At 42.2% G+C, this 22,450-nt stretch overlaps 1 protein-coding gene across 10 annotated transcripts in view; it reads right to left on the bottom strand.

Annotated features, from left to right (window-relative positions):
- Positions 1–22,450, bottom strand: part of LOC121279045 (receptor-type tyrosine-protein phosphatase mu-like) — an 873,720-nt gene that overhangs the window by 268,802 nt on the left and 582,468 nt on the right. For 6 of the 10 annotated variants that reach the window (XM_041189846.1, XM_041189847.1, XM_041189849.1 and 3 more), the window contains exons 13-15: positions 21,950–21,986; positions 18,301–18,375; positions 7,868–8,003 (exon numbers count right to left, since the gene is read on the bottom strand). In XM_041189846.1, the coding sequence (XP_041045780.1) occupies positions 7,868–8,003; positions 18,301–18,375; positions 21,950–21,986 (248 nt within the window). The remainder of the gene's footprint in view (positions 1–7,867; positions 8,004–18,300; positions 18,376–21,949; positions 21,987–22,450) is intronic. The other 4 variants (XM_041189852.1, XM_041189855.1, XM_041189854.1 and 1 more) reach the window with 1 other exon arrangement.

Here is a 22,450-nt window from a genome sequence, read left to right as displayed (position 1 = left end):
TTTCCTGGACTCGAACTCAAGCTCTGTCGAAGGGTCATGAGGACTCGAAACGTCAACTCTTTTCTTCTCCGCCGATGCTGCCAGACCTGCTGAGTTTTTCCAGGTAATTCTGTAGAGGTTAGGTACTGTTGGACCTGCTTCGAGGAATGAGTTGGTCCAAATGGATCAAATATCAGTGGAAGAGCATTTAGGGGACAGCAACCATAGTATCATAAGGTTTAGGTTGGCCATGGAGAAGGACATGAGCAATCCAGAGCAGGGATAAACAACTGTAGTTATGAGGAGAGGTTGGGTTTGTTTTCCTTGGAGAAAAGAAGACTGAAAGGAAACTTCATAGAGATATTCAAGATCCTGAGGGGTAGGAACAGGGTAAATGGTGAGAAACTGATCCATTCAAGAATACATCAAGAACTAGAGGGCAGAGGTTCAAAATAATGGGCATAAGGAGTAGAAAGGATGTGAGGAAAAATGTTTTCAACCAAAGGGTGATTGGAGTCTGGAACGAATTTCCTGAGAGGGTGGTGGAGGTAGGTTCAATTGAGTTATTCACAAGGGAATTGGGTTGCTATCTGAAAAGAAAGAATGTGCAAGGTTACGGGAATAAGGCAGGGGAGTGAGAATGCTCTTTCAGCAGGCCAGCGCAGACTCGATGGGCTGAATGGCCTCTCTCAGTACTGTAAAGACTCTGATTCTGCGATACTGGGATGGTGTTTCCACTTGTGGGAGAGACTAGAACTAGGGGACACAGTTTAAGAATAAGGGATTTACCATTTAATGTGAAGATCAGGAAGTTGTTAGTACATGGAATTCTCTTCCACAGAAAGCAGTGGAGATTGGGTCCTTGAAGCTATTCAAGGCTGAGTTAGATTTTTAAAGGACAAGGGGGTCAAGGGTTATGGCAGCGGGGACAGATGGAGTTGAGACTATACCCAGCCATTAGCCATCATCTTATTGAATGGCGGAGCAGGCTCGAAGAGCTGAATAGCCTACTCATGCTCCTCAGTCCTATGTTCCTAACATCTTGCTTTCAATATATGTGCTAATGACTTGTGACTGCAATGCTCTAGAAATATATAATTGTTTTCATCATCTTCAAAGTTATGGTAGACTTTCACGATGTGTTTATTGGACAGGGATTTGTGGAGTTCAATTTCCTTCTCAATCTTATCTTTCTGGTGAGGTTTTGACATTCTGGAATGTGGAATAACTTGAACTGTATATATTCTGTTATTGGAGAGATCAACCATTTCATAGCATCTTGCAAAACCTAATGAAGGGAAGGCCATAAATGTCCACAGCTGTGCCATTATTATGCCAATGAAATAAACATTTACATCTGCTAGTGACACAGGAAATATTTATCCCAGGGTTTCCAATGTTATATTTATTTGTTCATTATTTGCATGCGCACTGGTGTGAATCCCATGTCTAATTGGATAGTGTGCATGGAAACTAAAGAGGCAACGGATTGGATTTTATGGGCCACCCATGGACGGTAAAGCAGGTGGGTGGACCCTTAAAATAGGGTGCTGTGCCCACCAGCAGCGATTTTACAAGTGACAGGGGAGGCGTTTTGTGGGCTGTCCCCCTGTGGCCCAGTTGAAGCCTTATGTGCACAACTAATATCCACTTAAAAACCTCATCCTGCCACCATATTTAGTCCAATGTGTACCCAGCAGGATTGATCATGCTGGTTGCTGGCCAGTGAAGAGCAAAATTTCTGAGACCCGGTGGCAGTCGGAGTCCCCCCCTCCACTCCCCGCCTGCCCCTGCCACCTAACCATATAGTTTTCCCTTCCCACATTCACCATCCCTCCCCCCACCACCTTGCCCAACATAACCCATCATTCCCACTTCTCTCCGCATACCCCCACCACCCCACCCCATCCTTTCCGAGGCCTCCCTTAGATCTTTGGAGGTCCAGGTCAATTGCTGAACACCTGCTCCTTGGCCTAGCTGCAGTACTGGCTCCTTGCACCCCAGTATATAATCCAGCCCTGTAACTGGATGGCCTTATCTTCCTGCTGTCCTGCTGTGATGCCAATATGGAGAAATTTGCTAACTCTGCTGTCAAGCGCAGCAATCTGACAAACGTATGCCCTAATGCAGCATGGCTTATATTGCAGAGGTCACCATTTATAAAGATTCACATCAGTACTGTTGCAGTAGCGTGGTCGCCGTCAACCCACTATGAGGGCAGTATAGACATATGAGCTTGACTGCAGGTTACCATGCAGCACCTTCTAGAATTGCCCTATTGCCACTTTGGTGAAGCACATTCTTCTTATGAAAACTCCTCAGTAAAGTCTTTCACTGGATCCATGTTACTGGGATATATGTTGTATTTTGTAAGTGGGGTTAATATCTAGTGGATGGGGGTGGAGTACATCCTTCTTAATTGCTGCCTGACTCTCCTTTGTTCCAGCTCCACAATGATAGCAGACAAAGGGAGAAGGCCAAACCTGAATCTCACAGCAGGTATTTGAAAATCTTCCATCCTGTCGGGAGCAAGTCCAGTTATCTGCTCGCAGAATGCCAAAATGTTCTAAAGATAGTTTCCCAGCGGCAGAAATTTGTATTCAAAATCTCCAGAACTTTCCATGACATGAATTCCACACTTCCACCTGTATCAGTTGAACTTGGGAGAAACTGTAAAACAAAAACAGAATTACCTGGAAAAACTCAGCAGGTCTGGCAGCATCGGCGAAGAAGAACAAAGTTTTCGTTTTGAGTCCTCATGACCCTTCAACAGAACTGAGTAAAAATAGGAGAGGGGTGAAAAATAAGCTGGTTTAAGGTGGGGCAGGGGGGGTGGGGGTGGGGCAGGGGGTTGTAGGGACAAGCAAGCAGTGAGAGGAGCAGATAATCAAAAGATGTCACAAAGAGGTGTTGAAGGTGGTGATATTATCTAAAAGAATGTGCTAATTAAGAGTGGATAGCAGGACACGCAAGGTACAGCTCTAGTGGGGGTGGGGTGAAATACGACTAAAAGGGCATAAAAGTTATAGATTTAAAAATAATAGAAATAGGTGGGAAAAGAAAAATCTATATAAATTCATAAATGCCCCCCTGGCGGCATTCCGTAGGGATTGTTCCCTCTGGGACACCCTGGTCCACTCCTCCATCAACCCCTACTGCTCAGTCCCCACCTACGGCACCTCCCCATGCATACGCAAAAGATGCAACACCTGCCTCTTCACTTCCTCTCTCCTCACCGTCCAAGGGGCCAAACACTCCTATCAATTGAAGCAGCATTTTACTTGCATTTCCCCCAACTTAGTCTACTGCATTCATTGCTCCCAATGCGGTCTCCTCTACATTGGAGAGACCAAATGCAAACTGGGCAACTGCTTTGCAGAACACCTGTGGTCTGTCCGCAAGAATGACCCAAACTTTCCTGTCGCTTGCCATTTTAACACTCCACCCTGCTCTCTTGCCCACATGTCTGTCCTTGGCTTGCTGCATTGTTCCAGTGAAGCTCAACGCAAACTGGAGGAACAGCACCTCATTTTCCGACTAGGCACTTTACAGCCTTCCGGACTGAATATTGAATTCAACAACTTTAGATCTTGAACTCCCTCCCCCATCCCCACCCCCTTTCTGTTTCTTCCCCCTCCCATTTGTTTTTTCCAATAATTTATATAGATTTTTCTTTTCCCACCTATTTCCATTATTTTTAAATCTATACCTTTTATGCCCTGTTAGTTTTATTTCACCCCACCCCCACTAGAGCTATACCTTGTGTGTCCAGCCATCCATTCTTAATTAGCACATTCTTTTAGATAATATCCCTACCTTCAACACCTCTTTGTTCTTTTGTCTGTGACATCTTTTGATTATCTGCTCCTATCACTGCTTGCTTGTCCCTACAACCCCCCTACCCCACACCCCACTTCTCTCCCCCCACCTTAAACCAGCTTATATTTCACCCCTCTCCTATTTTTACTTAGTTCTGTTGAACTGTCATGAGGACTCAAATTTGTTCTTCTCCGCTGATGCTGCCAGACCTGCTGAGTTTTTCCAGGTAATTCTGTTTTTGTTTTGGATTTCCAGCATCCGCAGTTTTTTGTTTTTATCTTGGAAAAAACTGTGCCTCTTGCAAGTCTCGCCCTCATAGGTGGGGTTCCCAACTCCAGTTGGACATATTCCTGGAGCTATCATTACATGGCCTTCCTGCCTCCTGGACAGAATAGATAGGTAGAAACTGTACACCTGCATGGAAGGATCGAGAACCAGGCACCACAGATTTATGGTAATTGGCATAAGAAGCAACGGCAACATGAGGAAATACTTTTTCACACAGCGAGTGGTTGGAATCTGGAATGCACTGATTGAAAACATGGTGGAGGGAGGTTCAATCTAGGAACTCAAGAGGGTATTGGATCATTATCATAAAAGGAAGAATGTGGAGGGCTACAGAGGGGAGGCAAGGGCAGTGGCGTGTGCTGGATTGCTCCATCAGGGAACCAGAATTGAAGCAATGGGCTGAATGGCCTCCTTCTGTGCGGTAACCCATTCTTGGATTCTGTGAAATGCCCCAGCCCCAAACTCCTACCATTGGTTTCCTGACACGTCCATCCTCAAGCCTTCCCTATTGGAAAGCAAGTTGTTGTCATCACCCAATTGACTGACAAAGGCCAACATTTTCCAGGCCCCCATGGCGGGTTCCTCCATGACGAGGCAGGCAAGCCATTGAAATCGCTGTTCACATTGGCAGGACTGGAAGATCGCGCCGGCGTGAGGGGCTGGAGAATTCCAGCCAAAGTGCCTTTTTACCCCTCCGTATCCAAATATTTTACAACCAGTAAACAAAAGTCTTCAAAAGGATATTCATTTTAAAGAAACATTTTTTTTTCTCAATTGCACATTGATTTTTGTTCAGGGCATGATCGCAGCAGTGCCTTGGAGGTTAGTCTTTAATTGCTGGAAACTCCAGGGTAATCCTGGAGGGTTGATAACCATATGCGTAGTGTGTTAGGAGAGCGAAATATGGAAATTGGGGCCTGCAGTGCCTCTTCAGGGCTTCATTTAGATTTGCTCTGTCTGAACTTAGTGGCTGGATTGTGTGAAGGTTCAAAGGTGTCAGGGAAGTTGAGAAAAGCATTTTAATAGAGAAAGGGGCTTTTATTCCATACTTCTGTCTAAATCAAAATTTCTGCTCCATTTATTCCCTTCCTATGCACTAAGGTAGCAAGGAAATGTGGACCACTGTACATAGTGGTGAAACTTACAGATTTAGCTTTTTTTATTCATTCACGCGATGTGGGCTTCACTGACTGGGCCAGCATTTATTGCCGATCCCTAGTTGGCCTTGAGAAGGTGGTGGTGATCTGCCTTCTTGAACCACTGCAGTCCATGTGGTGTAGGTACACCCAGAGTGCTGCAAGGGAGGGAGTTCCAGGATTTTGACCCAGCGACAGTGAAGGAACGGTGATATATTTCCAAGTCAGGATGGTGAATGACTTGGAGGGTAACTTCCAGTTGGTGGTGTTCCCATCTATCTGCTGCCCTTGTCAATCTAGATGGTAGTGGTCATAGGTTTGGAAGGTGCTGTCTAAGGAGCCTTGGTGAATTCCTGCTGTGCATCTTGTAGATGGTACACACTGCTGCCGTTGTGTGTTGGTAGCAGCAGTGTGTACTGTCTCTGTTACATGTCAGTTCTCTGTTGCATGTCTGAAAATGGAATGCTATATTGCAGCAAGGTAAGTCTCACTCTGCCAGTTATTCTCTTATAAGAAAACTGTACATCTTTCGAAAGGAACAGAATAAATATCTGTGGCACTTAATGAGTAAACCTCAGCCGTAGATTCAGAAGACCTCAAACTGCTGGATTCTGACATCTGATCACGACAACTTGAATTGCTCAACTTTTTTTTCACTGCTCCTATCAAACTTGGTAGTTTCTTGTGCCAAGAGGCCTTAGGCTCAGGCCTCCCAATAAAAAAAAATTAATTTGTATTCAGCCTTGGCACCAAGAAACAAAATCCAAAGGGTTTAAAATATTTGAGAACACTTTTAAAAGTTTTCTTTTGATTAATCTTTCTTTATCATGAATGCTAAGGACACATTCATACATGTCATTTTCTATGTTGCTACACAAACTGACTGAGTTTTGCCCCAAGAGTGGAGTTTGGAGCTTTTCAATACTCGATAATATGCAGAGTGCTGCACGATAGCTGAAACTATCTGGGTCCTCTTTATGCTTGTCTTTGCAGCTCAATATTCGTGTTGAATCTGCAAACTATGAAGGATTGCAAATGTTATATGAAATCACTGAAAGAAAGCAATGTATACACTGGGACATAACTGGATGGTGGGTGCCTTGAGGTAACGAGACTCAGAAGCAGCGTCTGTTATATGATGTCTATCGTGTTATCTTTGAAACATGTTTGGAAACCATATGTGATATACTTCACTGCACTGCACTGAAAAGCTGTGTTAATGTCACAGTCACATGGAGCTTGCCTGGAACAATGAATGCATTTTTCTTAAGGAGCACTCTAATCTCTGACTGTGTCCAGGACACAATCAGGGACAGCCATCCATGAAACATTTACCTCACACATTTTCCCCATGCATCTTAATTCATACGTTAGATATTTGCTGGATGGTTCTGGTTACTTCTGCAACTCACAGGTGTTTCCTATGAAACACAGACACGGTAACTGAGACCAGTTTCAGCTCAGCTGTATTGCTATGGTGATATGTGTAGCATGTCACCGCTTTCAATTAGAATAGCATCCTGGGTCCTTTGTGAATCTCAAGGAGGAGAACAAAAATTGAAGTCTTTTCATTCTATTTCATCTATAAGAACATTTCAGGTTAGCTTTTGTGAGAATTAATTGGATAGATACCCAGCCAAATAATACTTAACCATGAGCTACTTCAGATGCTGGTCTATGCTGAAGTTAGGGTTATTATGTTACTACTGCATTATGAATCCTAATGGCCACGAGACATTAACAAAGGACTAAAATGGCCGACAGTAAAATCTCAGTTCATTAGTGGTAAAACAAAGCTATCTTCTGCAATGATTTACTGGGTATGGATCACATATCATATAAAAAGTGCATCTATGAAGATCATATTACATTGCCTGGCTCATAATGCAGCGGGCAAGAATTTGCCCCAAGAATTTGGGTGCCTGATGTTAGGGCTCCTGATTTATATGGTGTTCCCAGAGTGTCACCCCATGCCAGGAGCACCACAGAAATATTGAATTAAACTGATTCTGCATAGTCAGCTGACATCAGAACTGCGCCAGGCAATGCCCAAGGACCTGTGCTGAAACCACATTTTCAACCCCCTTGAACCTTTTCAAGGATAATAAACGTCACAGATTACAGCATAACTCTCTCTTCTTTTAAAAAAACGCATTTGCGTATCATTTTATACTGAATCTGCCCCTAGTTTACAGTGACTTGTAAGAAGTAAGAAATAGGAACAGGAGTAGACCATTCGGGCCCTCGAGCGTGCTCCACCATTCAATAAGATCATGGCTGATCTTGTGTTTTGATTTCCATGTTCCCATTTAAGTCAAACTCTTTCCTTATTGCATAGGATCCTATGAGTTTTTATCAACATTTTAAGGATTGTATTCCAGTTCTTTTGTGCATTTTTCTGTGAAGGTGGAAAACCAGTGGCCTTAGCAACACACATATTTACTTTCTAAGAGGAATAAATGTGTTTCCCTTTTAATACATGGGCTCATTCAATGAAAATACTGTTAATAAATCCAAAACCATTTCTTTACATATACTGTGGTACCACAATCCTCAGAGCTGCATAAAGAGGGGGTGACTGTTAAGGAAAGGGATTAATTTTTCTGTGGCTGCACCCACTACTTCCTGCCGATTGTCTCACTTACCTTTTCTTCATCACCAAAACTATGCCAAGGAAAATGATGACAAACAGAAGAATTCCAGCAATAACCCCAGCGATTTTCACAGTGTGGTCCGTCTGCTTTTCCGGCTCTTCAGCGCTTGGTTTGCGCGTCGCACCTCCTGAAAGGCAGTAAATTCACATAGGGGGGAATTTAAAGAAACAGGAAGCACATGTTTTTCTCCACTCTTATGTAGGGAGAATAAAAATCTACCTTGAGCATTATCTCTCAAAGACACAAAGAGAAAGTTTTTGGCCTTTAAATTACATGGTATGAAGATTTGCGTGCCATCACTTTAAGGCACTCATATTAAAAAAAATTGTGTGCTACATTAATGGAAGTACTGACTGGTTTATTTTAAATGAATTAGCTAACTCACTCAAAACCCATTCACTTAGACAGAGTTAAAATCAGGTCCAGTGTCTCTATTAAAATAGCGGACACGGGAATTTATTATGCATGGGTTATATGTTCATTTGCTGATCTTTAAACAACATCATTTCAAGGCCATTGATCCTTGAACAAGACAAAAGACATCACTCTTTTAATACTTCTTTCTTCTAGGTATATTTTATTGTGAAATATAGCACCATGGTAAACCGTAAAGTAAAAATATATCATGCAATTTTGCTCTTTGCAAAGGCTTTTTAAGCATAAAATGGTTATCAATGCACAAACAGCAGTGAACCTTCAATAGCTCCATATTAACTGTCATTTCTATACCTTAACACTCTAGCCCGAGAGAGAAACAAATCCTCCATCCACTGTTGATTAGCGAGGACTTAACCCTCAAATATTTTCCATTAAATGACAATAATTCTTCCACATGTTGCTCCAGTATCTGAAGGAGTGAGATAAGCTCATTTGCCATGCATTCCCTCTCTATTGTTTTTCTCAAAACAGTACAGTATTTGCCACCTATGAGAGATCCAAATCATAGCTACATCTCGTACGCAAACTGTTATTTCCAATTTATTCACAAACCGGCAACTACTGAATGATCACAGTCCTGGAAGAAACATTTAATATCTGTTTGAATGAGATAACTAGCATCAAGTAGTGAGTGCCTTGGTGCTTGGAGGCTTTCTTTATCAACTACCATTTGTACTGTTACCGTATAATGTGATGGAATGTCAAAACTACATTTGTTGAAATAGCCTTTCTCCCTGTAAATCAGTTCGCAATGAAAAATGCAGGGGACGTAGAATTGATTTTGTAACTGTTGCTGTTCCATCCCTCATGCCTCACACATCCACTCCCCACTGTATCATAGTATCATACAGCACATGAGGCCATTCAGCCCTGTTACAATCTCCACAGAAACCGATAACTTTGAAAAAGAAATCCAAACTCCCAATTAATAGCTGAAAGAATGATAAAAGATTTCACATTTTCAAACTTTGACTATAACAAAAGACTAAAAGCACTATTGACTAAACACTATCTTAGTAAACAACTTATATTTTAAACCACAAAACAGAACATTCCCCTTTTCCTTTTAACATACCTCACATATAGACCTTACACTGTCCATTAAGTAGACATTCAATGCAGCCGGAACCAGTCCAAGGTGATTCTCAGCTACCAAAGGTTTATTTCTGTTCTTTTCCTTTCTAAGCCTGGGAATTTTTAATCTCAGAACTGTCTTTTACAGTGAGGGTTTTCCCTGGAGATACTTCCAGAGAATCCTCCAGTCTCATTTTAGCTCCTCATGAATTTGGTCTTGTCAATATGACCATGAACTCCCGTTTGCATTCCTGCGTGGTGAACCACAGTGTTTTCTGGCCTATAGCCACTCCCTATCTCCTGGATACTGGCAAACTAACCTTGTCTGTGAGGTTTCAGAGATATCTTAGATACTTGCCCACTCAAAGGCCATCTTCCAGGCAACATGAATCACATGGGTCTTGTATCCAGGTAGAAATGCTGATTATCTACTCTTGAGACCCCCAACTCCCTTTTATCTTGGAAGTAAATGGGCAGTTTAAAGCACAATTATTTACAGTCTGACATTCCCAACACTTTCCTGAATCTTTGGAGCCTTATTGTTAATCTACTGCCAGCACACAGGCTACTGCCATTGTCTTCAAGTGCAAACGCCTTGCATCTTCTTTCCAGTAAAATAACCTATGTCCCCTTCAATCTCTAACAATCAAACCACCGACGCTTGCTGTCAGGCAGAATTCAGAACAGACTCCCCCCCCCGCCTTCATTGTTTTGGATTGGAGGAGAGCGGATTTTAGTAAAATAAGGCAGGATCTGGCCAAGGTAGACTGGGAACAGCTACTTGTGGGAAAATCTACAGAAGAGCAGTGCGGCGCTGGAGTGGGGCGGGGGGTCAAAAAGGAAATGGGGAGGGTACAGGCACAACATGTTCCCTCTAGGGTGATAGGAAGGAGTAACAGGCCCAGAGAACCATGGATGACCAGAGATATTCAGGATATGATGAGAAGGAAAAGAGAGGCTTTTAGCAGGTACAAGGGGAGCAAATCAGCACAGGCATTAGTGGAGTACAGAAAGTGCAGGGTGGAGCTTAAGAAAGCGATTAGGAGAGCAAAGAGGGGATATGAGAAAGCTCTGGCTGGTGAAAGTAGAGAAAATCCCAAGATACTCCATAAGTATATCAATGGGAAGAGGATAACCAGGGAAAGACTAGGGCCCATAACAGACCAAGGGGTCAATCTATGGGTGGAGCCAGAGGACATTGCTAGAGTGTTGAATAAATATTTCACATCCATCTTCACCCAAGAGAATGACGATGAAGGTATGGAACTCGGGGAGAGACTGCGAGGTTCTTGAGCAAATTGATATAGGGAGTGACAAGGTATTGGAGATGTTGGCAGGCTTAAAAGTGGACAAATCTCCAGGTCCAGGTGGTTTGTGTTCCAGACTGCTGAGGGAGGCAAGGGAGGCGATTGCAGGGGTTTTGACCCAAATTTTTAATTCCTCTCTGGCCACGGGGGAGGTGCCAGAGGACTGGAGAACAGCTAATGTGGTTCCGCTATATAAGAAGGGCTGTAGAGATAAGCCAAGGAACTACAGGCCAGTGAGTCTCACGTCAGTGGTAGGGAAACTATTGGAGAAAATTCTGAAGGAGAGAATCTGTCTCCACTTGGAGAGGCAAGGTTTGATCAGGGATAGTCAGCATGGCTTTCTCAGAGGGAGGTCATGCCTAACAAATTTGATTGAATTATTTGAGGAGGTGACCAGGTGTGTAGATGAGGGTAGCACAGTTGATGTAGTTTATATGGATTTCAGCAAAGCCTTTGACAAGGTCCCACAAAGGAGACACATAAAGGCAAATGCACATGGGGCACAGGGTAATTTGATAAGCTGGATTCAAAATTGGCTTAGTTGTAGGAGAATGAGGGTGATGACAGAAGGATGCTTTAGTGACTGGAAGCCAGTGTCCAGTGGCGTACCACAGGGATCTGTGCTGGGTCCCCTATTATTCGTCATTTATATAAACAACATAGATGACTATGTGGGGAGTAGGATTAGTAAGTTTGCAGATGACACAAAGATTGGCCGGGTGGTTAACAGTGAGGTTGAGTGTCTTGGGCTACAGGAAGATATAGACGGAATGGTGAAATGGGCAGATAAGTGGCAGATGGAATTTAACCCTGAAAAGCGTGAGGTGATACACTTTGGAAGGAGTAATTTGACAAGGAAGTATTCAAAGAACGGCATGACATGAGGAAGTTCTGAGGAACAAAGGGACCTTGGCGTGTGTGTCCATAGATCTCTGAAGGCGGAGGGGCATGTTAGTGGGGTGGTGAAAAAGGCATACGGGACACCTGCCTTTATCAATCGTGGCATAGATTACAAAAGTAGGGAGGTCATGTTAGAGTTGTATAGAACCTTGGTGAAGACACAGCTGGAGTACTGTGTGCAGTTCTGGTCACCACATTATAGGAAGGATGTGATTGCACTGGAGGGGGTGCAGAGGAGGTTCACCAGGATGTTGCCTGGGATGAAACATTTAAGTTATGAAGAGAGGTTGGATAGACTTGGGTTGTTTTCGTTGGAGCAGAGAAGACTGAGGGGCAACCTGATAGAGGTGTACAAGATTATGAGGGGCATGGACAGGGTGGATGGGGAGCAGCCGTTCCCCTTAGTTGAAGGGTCAGTCACGAGGGAACGTAAGTTCAAGTTGAGGGGCAGGAGGTTTAGAGGGGATATGAGGAAAATCTTTTTTACCCAGAGGGTGGTGATGGTCTGGAATGCACTGCCTGGGAGGGTGGTGGAGGCGGATTGCCTCACATCCTTTAAAAAGTACCTGGATGAGCACTTGGCATGTCATAACATTCAAGGCTATGGGCCAAATGCTGGTAAATCGGGTTAGGTAGATAGGTCAGGTGTTTCTCACGTGTCGGTGTGGACTCGATGGGCCAAAGGGCCTCTTCTGCACTGTGTGATTCTGTGATTTACCCTTAGATTAAAGACAAAGTCCAAAAACCTAACAATCTTTCAAACCTCAGCTTAATGTACCTGTGCTGATACTTTAGTAGAGCTCTCCTATTAACCCCACTCTTTTCTTTCCTCACATAGTCCTATAATTTTGTCCTGATCAAGCATTTATTCAATTTCCCTTTCAAAGTTACAATTTAATATTCAGACAGTGCATTCCGATCATAACAGCTTGCTGTGTTAAAGAAAAGTTTTCCGCATGCCATCTCTGTTTCTTTTGTCAATGCCTAGAGACCTGGTAATTTTGTCCTTATTTATTTTTCAGTTAAAATATTAAAGCATTAACCATCTAATTTATTTCACCGTTAGAAAACTGACTGATTGTCCTGAATTTTGACCTGAATTTCCAGTTGCTGGCATTATTGCCCATCTTTCAATATATCAGCCAGGGGGAAAAAACCTCCAATCTTTCTCTCATGCTTTCCTTCAGACACTTGCCTCAATTGGGATACAGCTCAGCCTGCTACCCTTGTTCAAGAATAAGCCTAGATGCCATTGGAATCGGTTCCCACACAATGTCCACGTGCCAACAAGGATATGGGAATCTAATCTGATTTTACATTTCTTCACCTAGAGATAGGAGGAGGTTGACCATAGTGTTTTACTTCACCTGCACCATTCTCCCAACAGTGATCGGCTAGGGTCAAATTATCTTAAACATAGAAACTTGGAGCAGAAGTAGGCCTTTTGGCCCTTTGAGCCTGCTCCACCATTCAATATGATCACGCCATGTTCCCACTTTCACTCCATACCCCTTGATGCCCCTAATATCCAAAGATTTATCAATTTCTTTCTTAAATACACTCAGTGACCCGGCCTCCACAGCATTTTGTGGGAGATAATTCCATGGGTTGACCACGCTCTGAGTGAAGAAATCTTTCCTCATCTCAGTCCTAAATGGCCTGCCCCATATCCTGAGACTGCAGCCACTGGTTCTAGACTCCCCAACCAGGGGAAACATCCTCCCTGTACCCATTCTTCTGAAATATATGGCTTCGACACCCACTGGCATTATCAACTGAGCAAAATGATGTGACTATATTCACACAACGGTTTCAATATAACATAAGAAAACTGCAAGAGTGAAAGCATTTTCTATTTAGAGTTAATTTCCTTAAATAGTATTTTTGGAGTGAACTGAATTGATTATCAATTTATATATGGAAAACAAAGGAATATTGCCAGTCATTTGTTTCAATAAAGTATCATAGAACATTCTTACATGGTACACAATATGGAAGCTCTTAATATTTTCACATTATTGTGCTGCATCATAGCTAGGATAACCATGGCTGAAATGACAAATTTATCTCACAAATGCAAGAAAAAGAGGGGCAATAAATCATAAATAACATTGGAGCCTACTAAAATGCATTCGCTTTGTGTTGCAGAAGGCACAAAAGTCTGTTTCAGTTTACGTCAGGCTCCTTTGAGACAGTTAACCCTGACCCTCTGCAACTGTACCCACAGAATTGCACAAGATTGAAATATAAAGCAGTTCAGCCTCTCAGGATAGAAGAGAAAAATCATCACAGTTGCTAAAATGTTTTGCATAGGACAACATAAACTCATATTTAAATGAGTTACTACTTCTTTCAAATGTAGTCAACTGATGCTATATAGGTTTGTACACTAATTACTGCACAATAATTTCAGAGCTGTCAGTTTGGTAAGATCACCAGAATAACTAATAGTTAAGCAAACACAATTGCATTTTACATGTTCTATTCCTGGCTTTGTTTTATTCAAGCCTCATTCACATGTTGATTTTGGTGCGACATTAAGTCGTGCATCCCTTCATGCCCATATTTGTGGAATGGCAACTATGAATCATGTACGTTCACCAAAATGTTATCACAAGGCCATTGGTTTGTACTGTGCCGCCACCAAACTCCATTCTGGCATACCTGTCACCAAATATACTCAGTCCTCGGAATACTTTTCACTGAAGGATATATACAGTGTACGTAAATGTACCTTTTACCTCGACCTTAACTTAATCAGAAATGACCTGGAAAGAGAAGGGAGTTGTTGCTTGCTGTTCAGAATAACTTTATTTTTTTTATCAGCCATCTAATTGGTTTTGAGTAAAGTACTGACAGATTTAAGGCCTGAAGGACAGCCCATTCTTCAAACAGAGTAGACATTTTCCTAAATAAATACTCCATCTGGACATTGTGAACACAAAAAGATGCTATTTCAATAACTGTTTTCACAAAGAACTGTTTGTTTGACTGTTGGTTCTTTGACATTCCAATGAGATGCATCCTTGAGACCTTTCAATGAAAAAGAATAAAAAGAAAGGCCTTTCATAGAGTTATAGAGGTCTACAGCACAGAAAAAGGCCCTTTGGCCCATCAAGTCTGAGCCGGTAAAACAAGTACCTAACTATTCTAATCCCATTTTCCAGCACTAGGCCCATAGCCTTGTATGCCACAGCATCGCAAGTGTGCATCCAAATACTTGTTAAATGTTATGAGGGTTTCTGCCTCTACCACCCTTTCAGGCAGTGAGTTCCAGATTCCCACCACCCTCTGGGTGAAAAAATTCTTCCTCACAACCCCTCCAAACCTCCTGCCCCTTATCTTAAACCTATGCCCCCTGGTTATTGATCCCTCCACCAAGGGGAAAAGCTCTTTCCTCTCTACCCTATCTGCCCCTCATAATTTTATACACCTCAATCATGTTCCCCCTCAATCTCCTCTGCTCCAGGGAAAATAACCTCAGTCTATCCAATTTCTCTTCATAACTAAAACTCTCCAGCCCAGGCAACATCCTGGTAAATCTCCTCTGCACTCTCTCTAGTGCAATCACATCCTTCCTATAATGCGAGTCCAGAACTGCAGGCAATACTCTAGCTGTGGCCTAACCAGCGTTTTATACAGTTCCAGCATAACCCCCCTGCTCTTATATTATATGCCTCAGTTAATAAAGGTAAGTATCCCATATGCCTTCTTAACCACCGTATCTATCTGTCCCGCTACCTTAAGGGACCGGTGGACATGTACACCAAGGTCCCTCTGATCCTCGGTACTTTCCAGGGTCCCACCTGTCATCATGTATTCCCATGTATTGTTTGTCCTGCCCAAGTGCATCACCTCACACTTATCTGGATTAAATTCCATTCACCACTGATCAGCCCATCTGACCAGCCCATCTGTGTCCTCCTATAATCTAAGGCTATCCTCCTCACTATTTACCACCCCAACAATTTTTGTGTCATCTGCGAATTTACTGATCAACCCTCTTACATTCAAGTCTTAATCATTTATATATGCCACAAACAGCAAGGGACCCAACACTGTGGGATCCACTGAACACAGGCATCCAGTCACAAAAACATCCTTCAACCATCACCCTCTGCTTCCTGCCACTCAACCAATTCTGGATCCAATTTGCCAAATTGCCTTGGATCCCATGGGCTTTTACCTTTGTTATCAGTCTCCCATGCAGGACCTTATCAGAAGCCTTGCTGAAGTCCAAGTAGACTATGTCAAATGCATTGCCCTCATCTACACACCTGGTCACCCCTTCGAAAAATTCAATCAAATTGGTCAGACATGACCTCCCCTTAACAAAACCATGCTGACTGCCCTTGATTAATTCCTGCCTCTCCAAGTGTAGATTAATTCTGTCCCTCAGAATTGCTTCCAATAGTTTCCCCACCACTGAGGTTAGACTGACTGGCCTGTAGTTCCCTGGTTTATCCCTTTCTCCCTTCTTGAAGAATGGTACCACATTAGCTGTCTTCCAGTCCTCCGGCACCTCTCCTGCGGCCAGAGAGGTATTGAAAATTATTGGCAGTGCCCCTGCTATGTCCCCCCTTGCCTCACTCAATAGCCTGGGATACATTTCATCCGGGCCTGGAGATTTATCTACTTTTAAGCCTGCCAGACCACTTAGTACCTCCTTGCTTTCATGATCTCCAGGCAGCCCAAAGTGCTTTACAGCCAATGAACTACTTTGAAATGTGGTCATTGTTGTAATGGAAGAAATGTAGCAGCCAATTTGCACACAGTAAGATCATCCAAACAGAAATGTGATAATGAACTGACCATCTGTTTTTAGTTATGTTGGTTGAGGGATAAATCTTGGTCAGTATGTACAGGAGAATTCCCCAGCTCTTCTTTGAATTAGTGCCACAGGATCTTTTATGTCCACCTGACAAGGCAGAAGAGGCCTTGATTTAACATCTCATCCAAAAGATGACACCACCAGATGTGCAGCACTAGTGGGGCCTTGGAAAATATCTAAACTGTCCAAATAAAGGCCAGTGAAATATAGAGATCCTGCCATAAGATGCCACTAGCAAATTCGATAAATGCTAAGACAACATCACATTTCCAATTTTTAAACTGTCAACTTCACTTGTAACTAGGGTGGTCATAAACACCAGCAAGGCTGAATCATCTGAATGAGCTGAGATTAGCTGGTATTATATGGGAGGCACTATAGTTGTTCATATTGCCACTGAGATAGGTAGATGCGAAATCAATCAGAATTCTCTATCTTGAGCAAACTTGGTTGATTCCTGCTGGAAGATGAGTACCTGCAGACATTCAATGGTAGAAGGTTTGGGCTTAACTGTGAAACTTTCACAGCTGAACAGCCTGCTCACCCACATTATTCCCCCCTTTTCCTTAATTCTATCCAAAATCCAATCGATCTCTGTTTTGAATATACACAACTGAGCATCCATAGCTTTCTCGTGCAGGACAATTCCAAAGATTCACAATCCTTTGAGTGAAGACATTTCTCCTGGATGCTGGGGTTTTTCTGCTTGGAGCCAAGGATTTTGAGGCGGGATTTGATAGAGGTGTACAAGGTTATGACAGATTAGATGAGGCAGATAGAGAAAAACTGTTTCCATTGGCTAACAGTACAAATGCAAGGGGGCACAGATTTAAGGCTTTGACAATAGATGCAGAGTGGGGGTGGGGGGCTGCAGAATTTGAGGTAAAACATTTTACACAGAGAGTGGTAATGACCTGGAACTTGCTGCAAATACGGTGGTGGAAGCGGAGATGAGAAATGATTTCCAAAGGAAATTGGACGGGCTCTTGAGGGAAATATACTTGCAAGGCTACGGAGCTAGAGAATCTCACTGGACTGCTCTATAGAGAGCCAACATGGACTCGATGAGCCGAATGGCCTTTTCTATGCCATAATGACTCTATGACTCCTCTTCTCAATGGCCAACCCCTTATTCTGAGGCAGTGATCCCCAGTTCTAGACTCCCCAACTAGGAGAAACATTCTCTCAGTATCTACCCTGTCAAACCTCTTATGAATTTTATATGTTTCAATTAGATCACCTTGCATTCTTCTAAACTTTGGGAATAAAGACTGAATCTACTCAGTCTCTCTTCACTAGATAATCCTCTCATCCCAGGAATCAGATTTGTGAACTGTTTTGAGGTGCTAGAGACATCTAGAGGCAGAACATTATTCCGGAAACAATATTGTCTCTGCTGAATCCATCAATGCAAAATGTGTTCGTGGAAATCTGGATAAATTCATGTTTCCAAATTCTAACTGTGCCAAAAGTATTCAAACGGTACTCCTGTTGATTGTCCTGGAGGCCGGTTTAGCAATTTTTCCTTGGAAATACAAGCAAATACAGTATTTCTCTGTCCAGTCAAGATTTTGCGTAAGGTCGGGTAGCCATACATCTACACACATTAAGCCCAATGAATCATTCACAGACAAAATGCAATATGAAATCATGCAGTGCAGAGATATCCTAAGTGCATGGGTTAGTTGCAAACTTCCAAGAGTAGACACAAAAGGTTCGACTGAATGTCAGGAGTGAGAACACAATGAGCTTGCTGTGTGGAAGGTGACAGAGAAAATAAAACCTCTGAAACTGAACAGAGAGAGAACGAAAGTGAGTGAAGAAGAGGCAAAAAGAATGGCAACGATGACTTGGTCTGTACTTGAACGTCTGACCTGTTAGTTGGTTGTCGCCTGCAGCAGGGGCGATGCGAATGTATGGTGTTGTAAGCTGAGTCACAATTATCGCAGCTAAGGCAAAGGAAGATTTTCCAGGTCAGCATGCATGAGAAAAAAGCCAGACTGAAGCTAGACTAGCAACAAGAATTACTTAGCGACCATATATATATATATATATGCTACTATATATCTAAGAAAGAGAGCATTACAGACAATGTAACTTGAAAATTACTGAAAAGAAAGACATGTTGCTGAAGCTTTTCATCTTGCACTCATCAAGGCTAACACAAGTCTTGCACCCATCAGGGCAAATGCAAGAATGCCAAATTTCAAATGATCACAACAATTTATATGACGGGTGAAAAGGTGCTAAATTGTTGACTCTGATTGGCCGGGGCAAGCAACAGGCCAATCAGAATTGACTTGCCAACCAATCAGCACTTTTTCTCCTGTCACATAAGTTGTTGTGCTTGCCAAATTTCCAAACATTCTTTTATTCGTCCTGTGGATTGCAAGACGAAAAGCTTTGGCAACCTGTCTCTCTTTGCAGCAATATTCAAGTTTTCTACTGTCAAGTGACAACGTAATTTATTCTGTTGAAAACCCGTTTCTTTTGGATATAAAATAACATAAACTCTTGCATCAATTTATTAACCCTTAAAGAACTGTATTTTTGCCTGATTGACATTCAAGCCAGAAGAAATAATTGTTGAATTTACTTCATAACTTACCTTAATATAGCTACTGTGCAAAACAAAACACTACAGGTTTTTTCCTAATTTTTTTCCAGATATTTTCCCTCCCATTCTTATACCAGAGAGCACAGGTGCCAGACCTTGGCATTTCAGCTAGAAACCATGCAAGAGAGGTTCATGTTAACCAGGTATCCAATTTCTTTCCCTCCTTCAACATGGATAATGTTTTGCCTTCCTTTCCTTGTTCAGATCTTGGCTGAGGTCACAGGCTCTCACCTCACTTCTCCCTCTCCCTGTCCTTGTATTAAATGTTCTTCATCCTATTCAGTACCTTGTTCTGCTGAGGCTTCCTCACAGCAACTCAATTGATATCGGGATCAGATTATATGGGGAATCATGGACAGCACTCCTAGATCTTTTCAACCTTGAATATAGGAAGCTACTTAAGCCAAAACGACTATTATTGTGACTTATATTTTATTTTAAGTTATCCTCTGATTTTCCCTCTTGCTGCCTCCCGAAAACTGGGTCCTCAAAATAGCTCCTTTTCTCCTGGCAGGATGGCTGGTCTAAGTCACTGGCCTTTTTACAGCTGCTGCCATTACTCTAACTGGCAATTCAAGAGGTGAGCTTGTTGTAGTGAACAGCAGTTTAATGCCTAGTGTGGTGACAAGATTCTTTCTAATTATGTTGCTGATGGATTGATTGATGAGCACTGAGATACATAATCATTTTATGTTACTGTGCTGCTGCCTCATCACCTCATTTTAAAACATGCTATTGTATAAATGGTCTCCATAGTGACAATTACCATTTCTTTTGTTTTGCTTCAAACGGCGCTGTACTAGAAACCAAAAGGTCTAGAGAGTGATTTCCTTTTCCATCCGAGTTAATGTTACTTTGTGAGAAAAGTTTGGCGATTTGCAATGGACGTTCTGCATTTCATGGACCAACACAACACTAATTAGGATTGTTAATTGGCAGGCTTTATGGCATCGTGTAAGGACTGGCAACTTTGAAGTGACAGCATGCAAGCTCATCGGCACTTTTTTTGTAATATATCATGGTTACAGTGGTTATTCCAGATTAAAAGCGCTGTTCCCTCAAGCTACTCACTCTTAATATTATTCACAAAGTCTATTTAAAATGGCCACCTTCATTTTTGGATGATGCAATCAATGGTTGTCCAACGAATCACTGGCTCCAATTGGAAGCCCGCAAAAATAAATCTTAAATTTTTGGTTTTTTCCAAATTCTCCCATCCTTTCTGGAATGTGTAATTCCCATATGGTTCCATGGTTGCCAACAGGCCTCACCCAAATCTCTATTATTAATACATAACCCTAGACAGGGAGCAGTTCAATATCCACTGGGATTCCTCCCACTCACCACAAACAGCTGAAGAAAAATGACATAAACACCATTTACTCTGGATTTCTGAGTTTTCACGGCTCTGCCATTGAAGTTAAGGCTTACTCAAACTAAGCCTAATGTTCCTCGCCAAAACAAAAACAGAATTACCTGGAAAAACTCAGCAGGTCTGGCAGCATCAGCGGAGAAGAAAAGAGTTGACATTTCGAGTCCTCATGACCCTTCAACAGAACTGATTGAATATTAGGAAAGGGGTGAAATATAAGCTGCTTTAAGGTGGGGGGGGGGGGGGGTAGAAGTGGGGGTGGGTGTGGACGTAGGGACAAGCAAGCAGTGATAGGAGCAGATAATCAAAAGATGTCACAGACAAAGGAACAAAGAAGTGTTGAATGTGGTGAAATGATCTAAATGAATTCTTAATTAGCACATTTGTTTAGATCATATCACCACCTTCAACACTTCTTTGTTCCTTTGTCTGTGACATCTTTTGATTATCTGCTCCTATTACTGCTTGCTTGTCCCTACAACCCACACCCCCCCACTTCTCTCCCCCCACTGCCACCACACCACCCCCCCCCCCCCACCACCTTAAACCGGTTTATATTTCACCCCTTTCCTAATATTCACTCAGTTCTGTTGAAGGGTTATGAGGACTCGAAACGTCAACTCTTTTCTTCTCCGCCGATGCTGCCAGACCTGTTGAGTTTTTTCAGGTAATTTGGATTTCCAGCATCCGCAGTTTTTTTGTTTTTATCTCTAATGTTCCTCGCACCTGATATTCACACAGTCCTTAAATTGTAAAAGCAAATGCAGGCACTGGTTGAAACTAACCGCTGCTACTCAACTGGTTGCCAGTGCTGGGGTCATGTAAATCAGCACAATGCTGGGAAAAAAATGTGGAACTTGCCTGGGTTGTTCATTCAGTGTTACACTAGCCAGTGTCTGGACTCACTACACCTAAAGACGGGCTAACAAATATAATTTACATATGCACAACAGATGATGAAAGGGTGAACATGAGAGCCGTGCTTTAACACACCAGTTTCATGGTCCTATTGCAAACCATTTCAGAATTCAGAGGCGGCTCCCTTCAAATTAAAAGCAGTCCTTTGAGGGTTAATAAAATCACAATAAATGGATACCTTAGTGCACCATGAAAGTAACAAAATCAGAAAAAGAGTCACAGATTTCATCGATTTATGAGCATACAATCATACTCTGAAGTATGTAAAAAGAAATTTCATTTATTTAGAGCAGAGCGCAGTTAAACAAGGAGAAACAGCTACAAAATTAATCATTAGAATAATTTTCAGTCATCCAAAGATAAGTAACACTTGCATAGATGAACGGATGAAGCAAAAAAGAACATACTAATTTTGACAAATCAGTTTACAAAGAACTACTAGAGCATGTAGGAGACTTATGAAAGCAAAGAATGGAAAAAAGAAAACATTTTCATCAAAATTCTGACTGTCTAGAATATACATGTTGGTATGTATTTTAAATACCTTTTCAATCAGAAATGGATGAATGTTATGACAGGTGCCTGTGGTAAAAGAAAGGGAAGAACTAAGACATACCTTTTGTGGCCACCCTGACGCAGTCAATTTTGGTTTCCTGTGTCAAATGAAGAGGAAAACTGTCATTTCTGGTGCTTTAGCAAAAGCAAACACAACTTACCACCAACTCTATTTAAAATCCATTGATAAGAGCGACTTGGAGGAACAGTGATGTGTTTGGCCACATATTAGCAATAGCTCTTAGCAAATTCAGCATGTACTCCAGCTGTTGACAATTGGAATGAAATGTACTTGGCATTTTAGATAAATACTTCAGTTAACATTTATCTGAACAACCGAAGATATTAATTGGCAAAGGCAGTAAACAGCCTTCACTTCAGCAATACATTGACCTTGAGTGCCTGTAGAGGGAAAGCCTCGGCGACATACCTGACAATTATTTTTTTAAAAAATCAATTGTGCTTTATTTGATCATTGGCATAGCAATGTATAAAGGAAGCCATTGCTTTGCATGGCAAAACACTTACACAATTCTATAAATAAGCATAGTTCATCAGAGGC

The sequence above is a fragment of the Carcharodon carcharias genome, chromosome 6, assembly GCF_017639515.1.
Source record: "Carcharodon carcharias isolate sCarCar2 chromosome 6, sCarCar2.pri, whole genome shotgun sequence".
Lineage (NCBI taxonomy): Eukaryota > Metazoa > Chordata > Chondrichthyes > Lamniformes > Lamnidae > Carcharodon > Carcharodon carcharias.
Note: the sequence above shows the minus strand (reverse complement) of the source record. Positions and strands in the feature narration are given on the sequence as shown.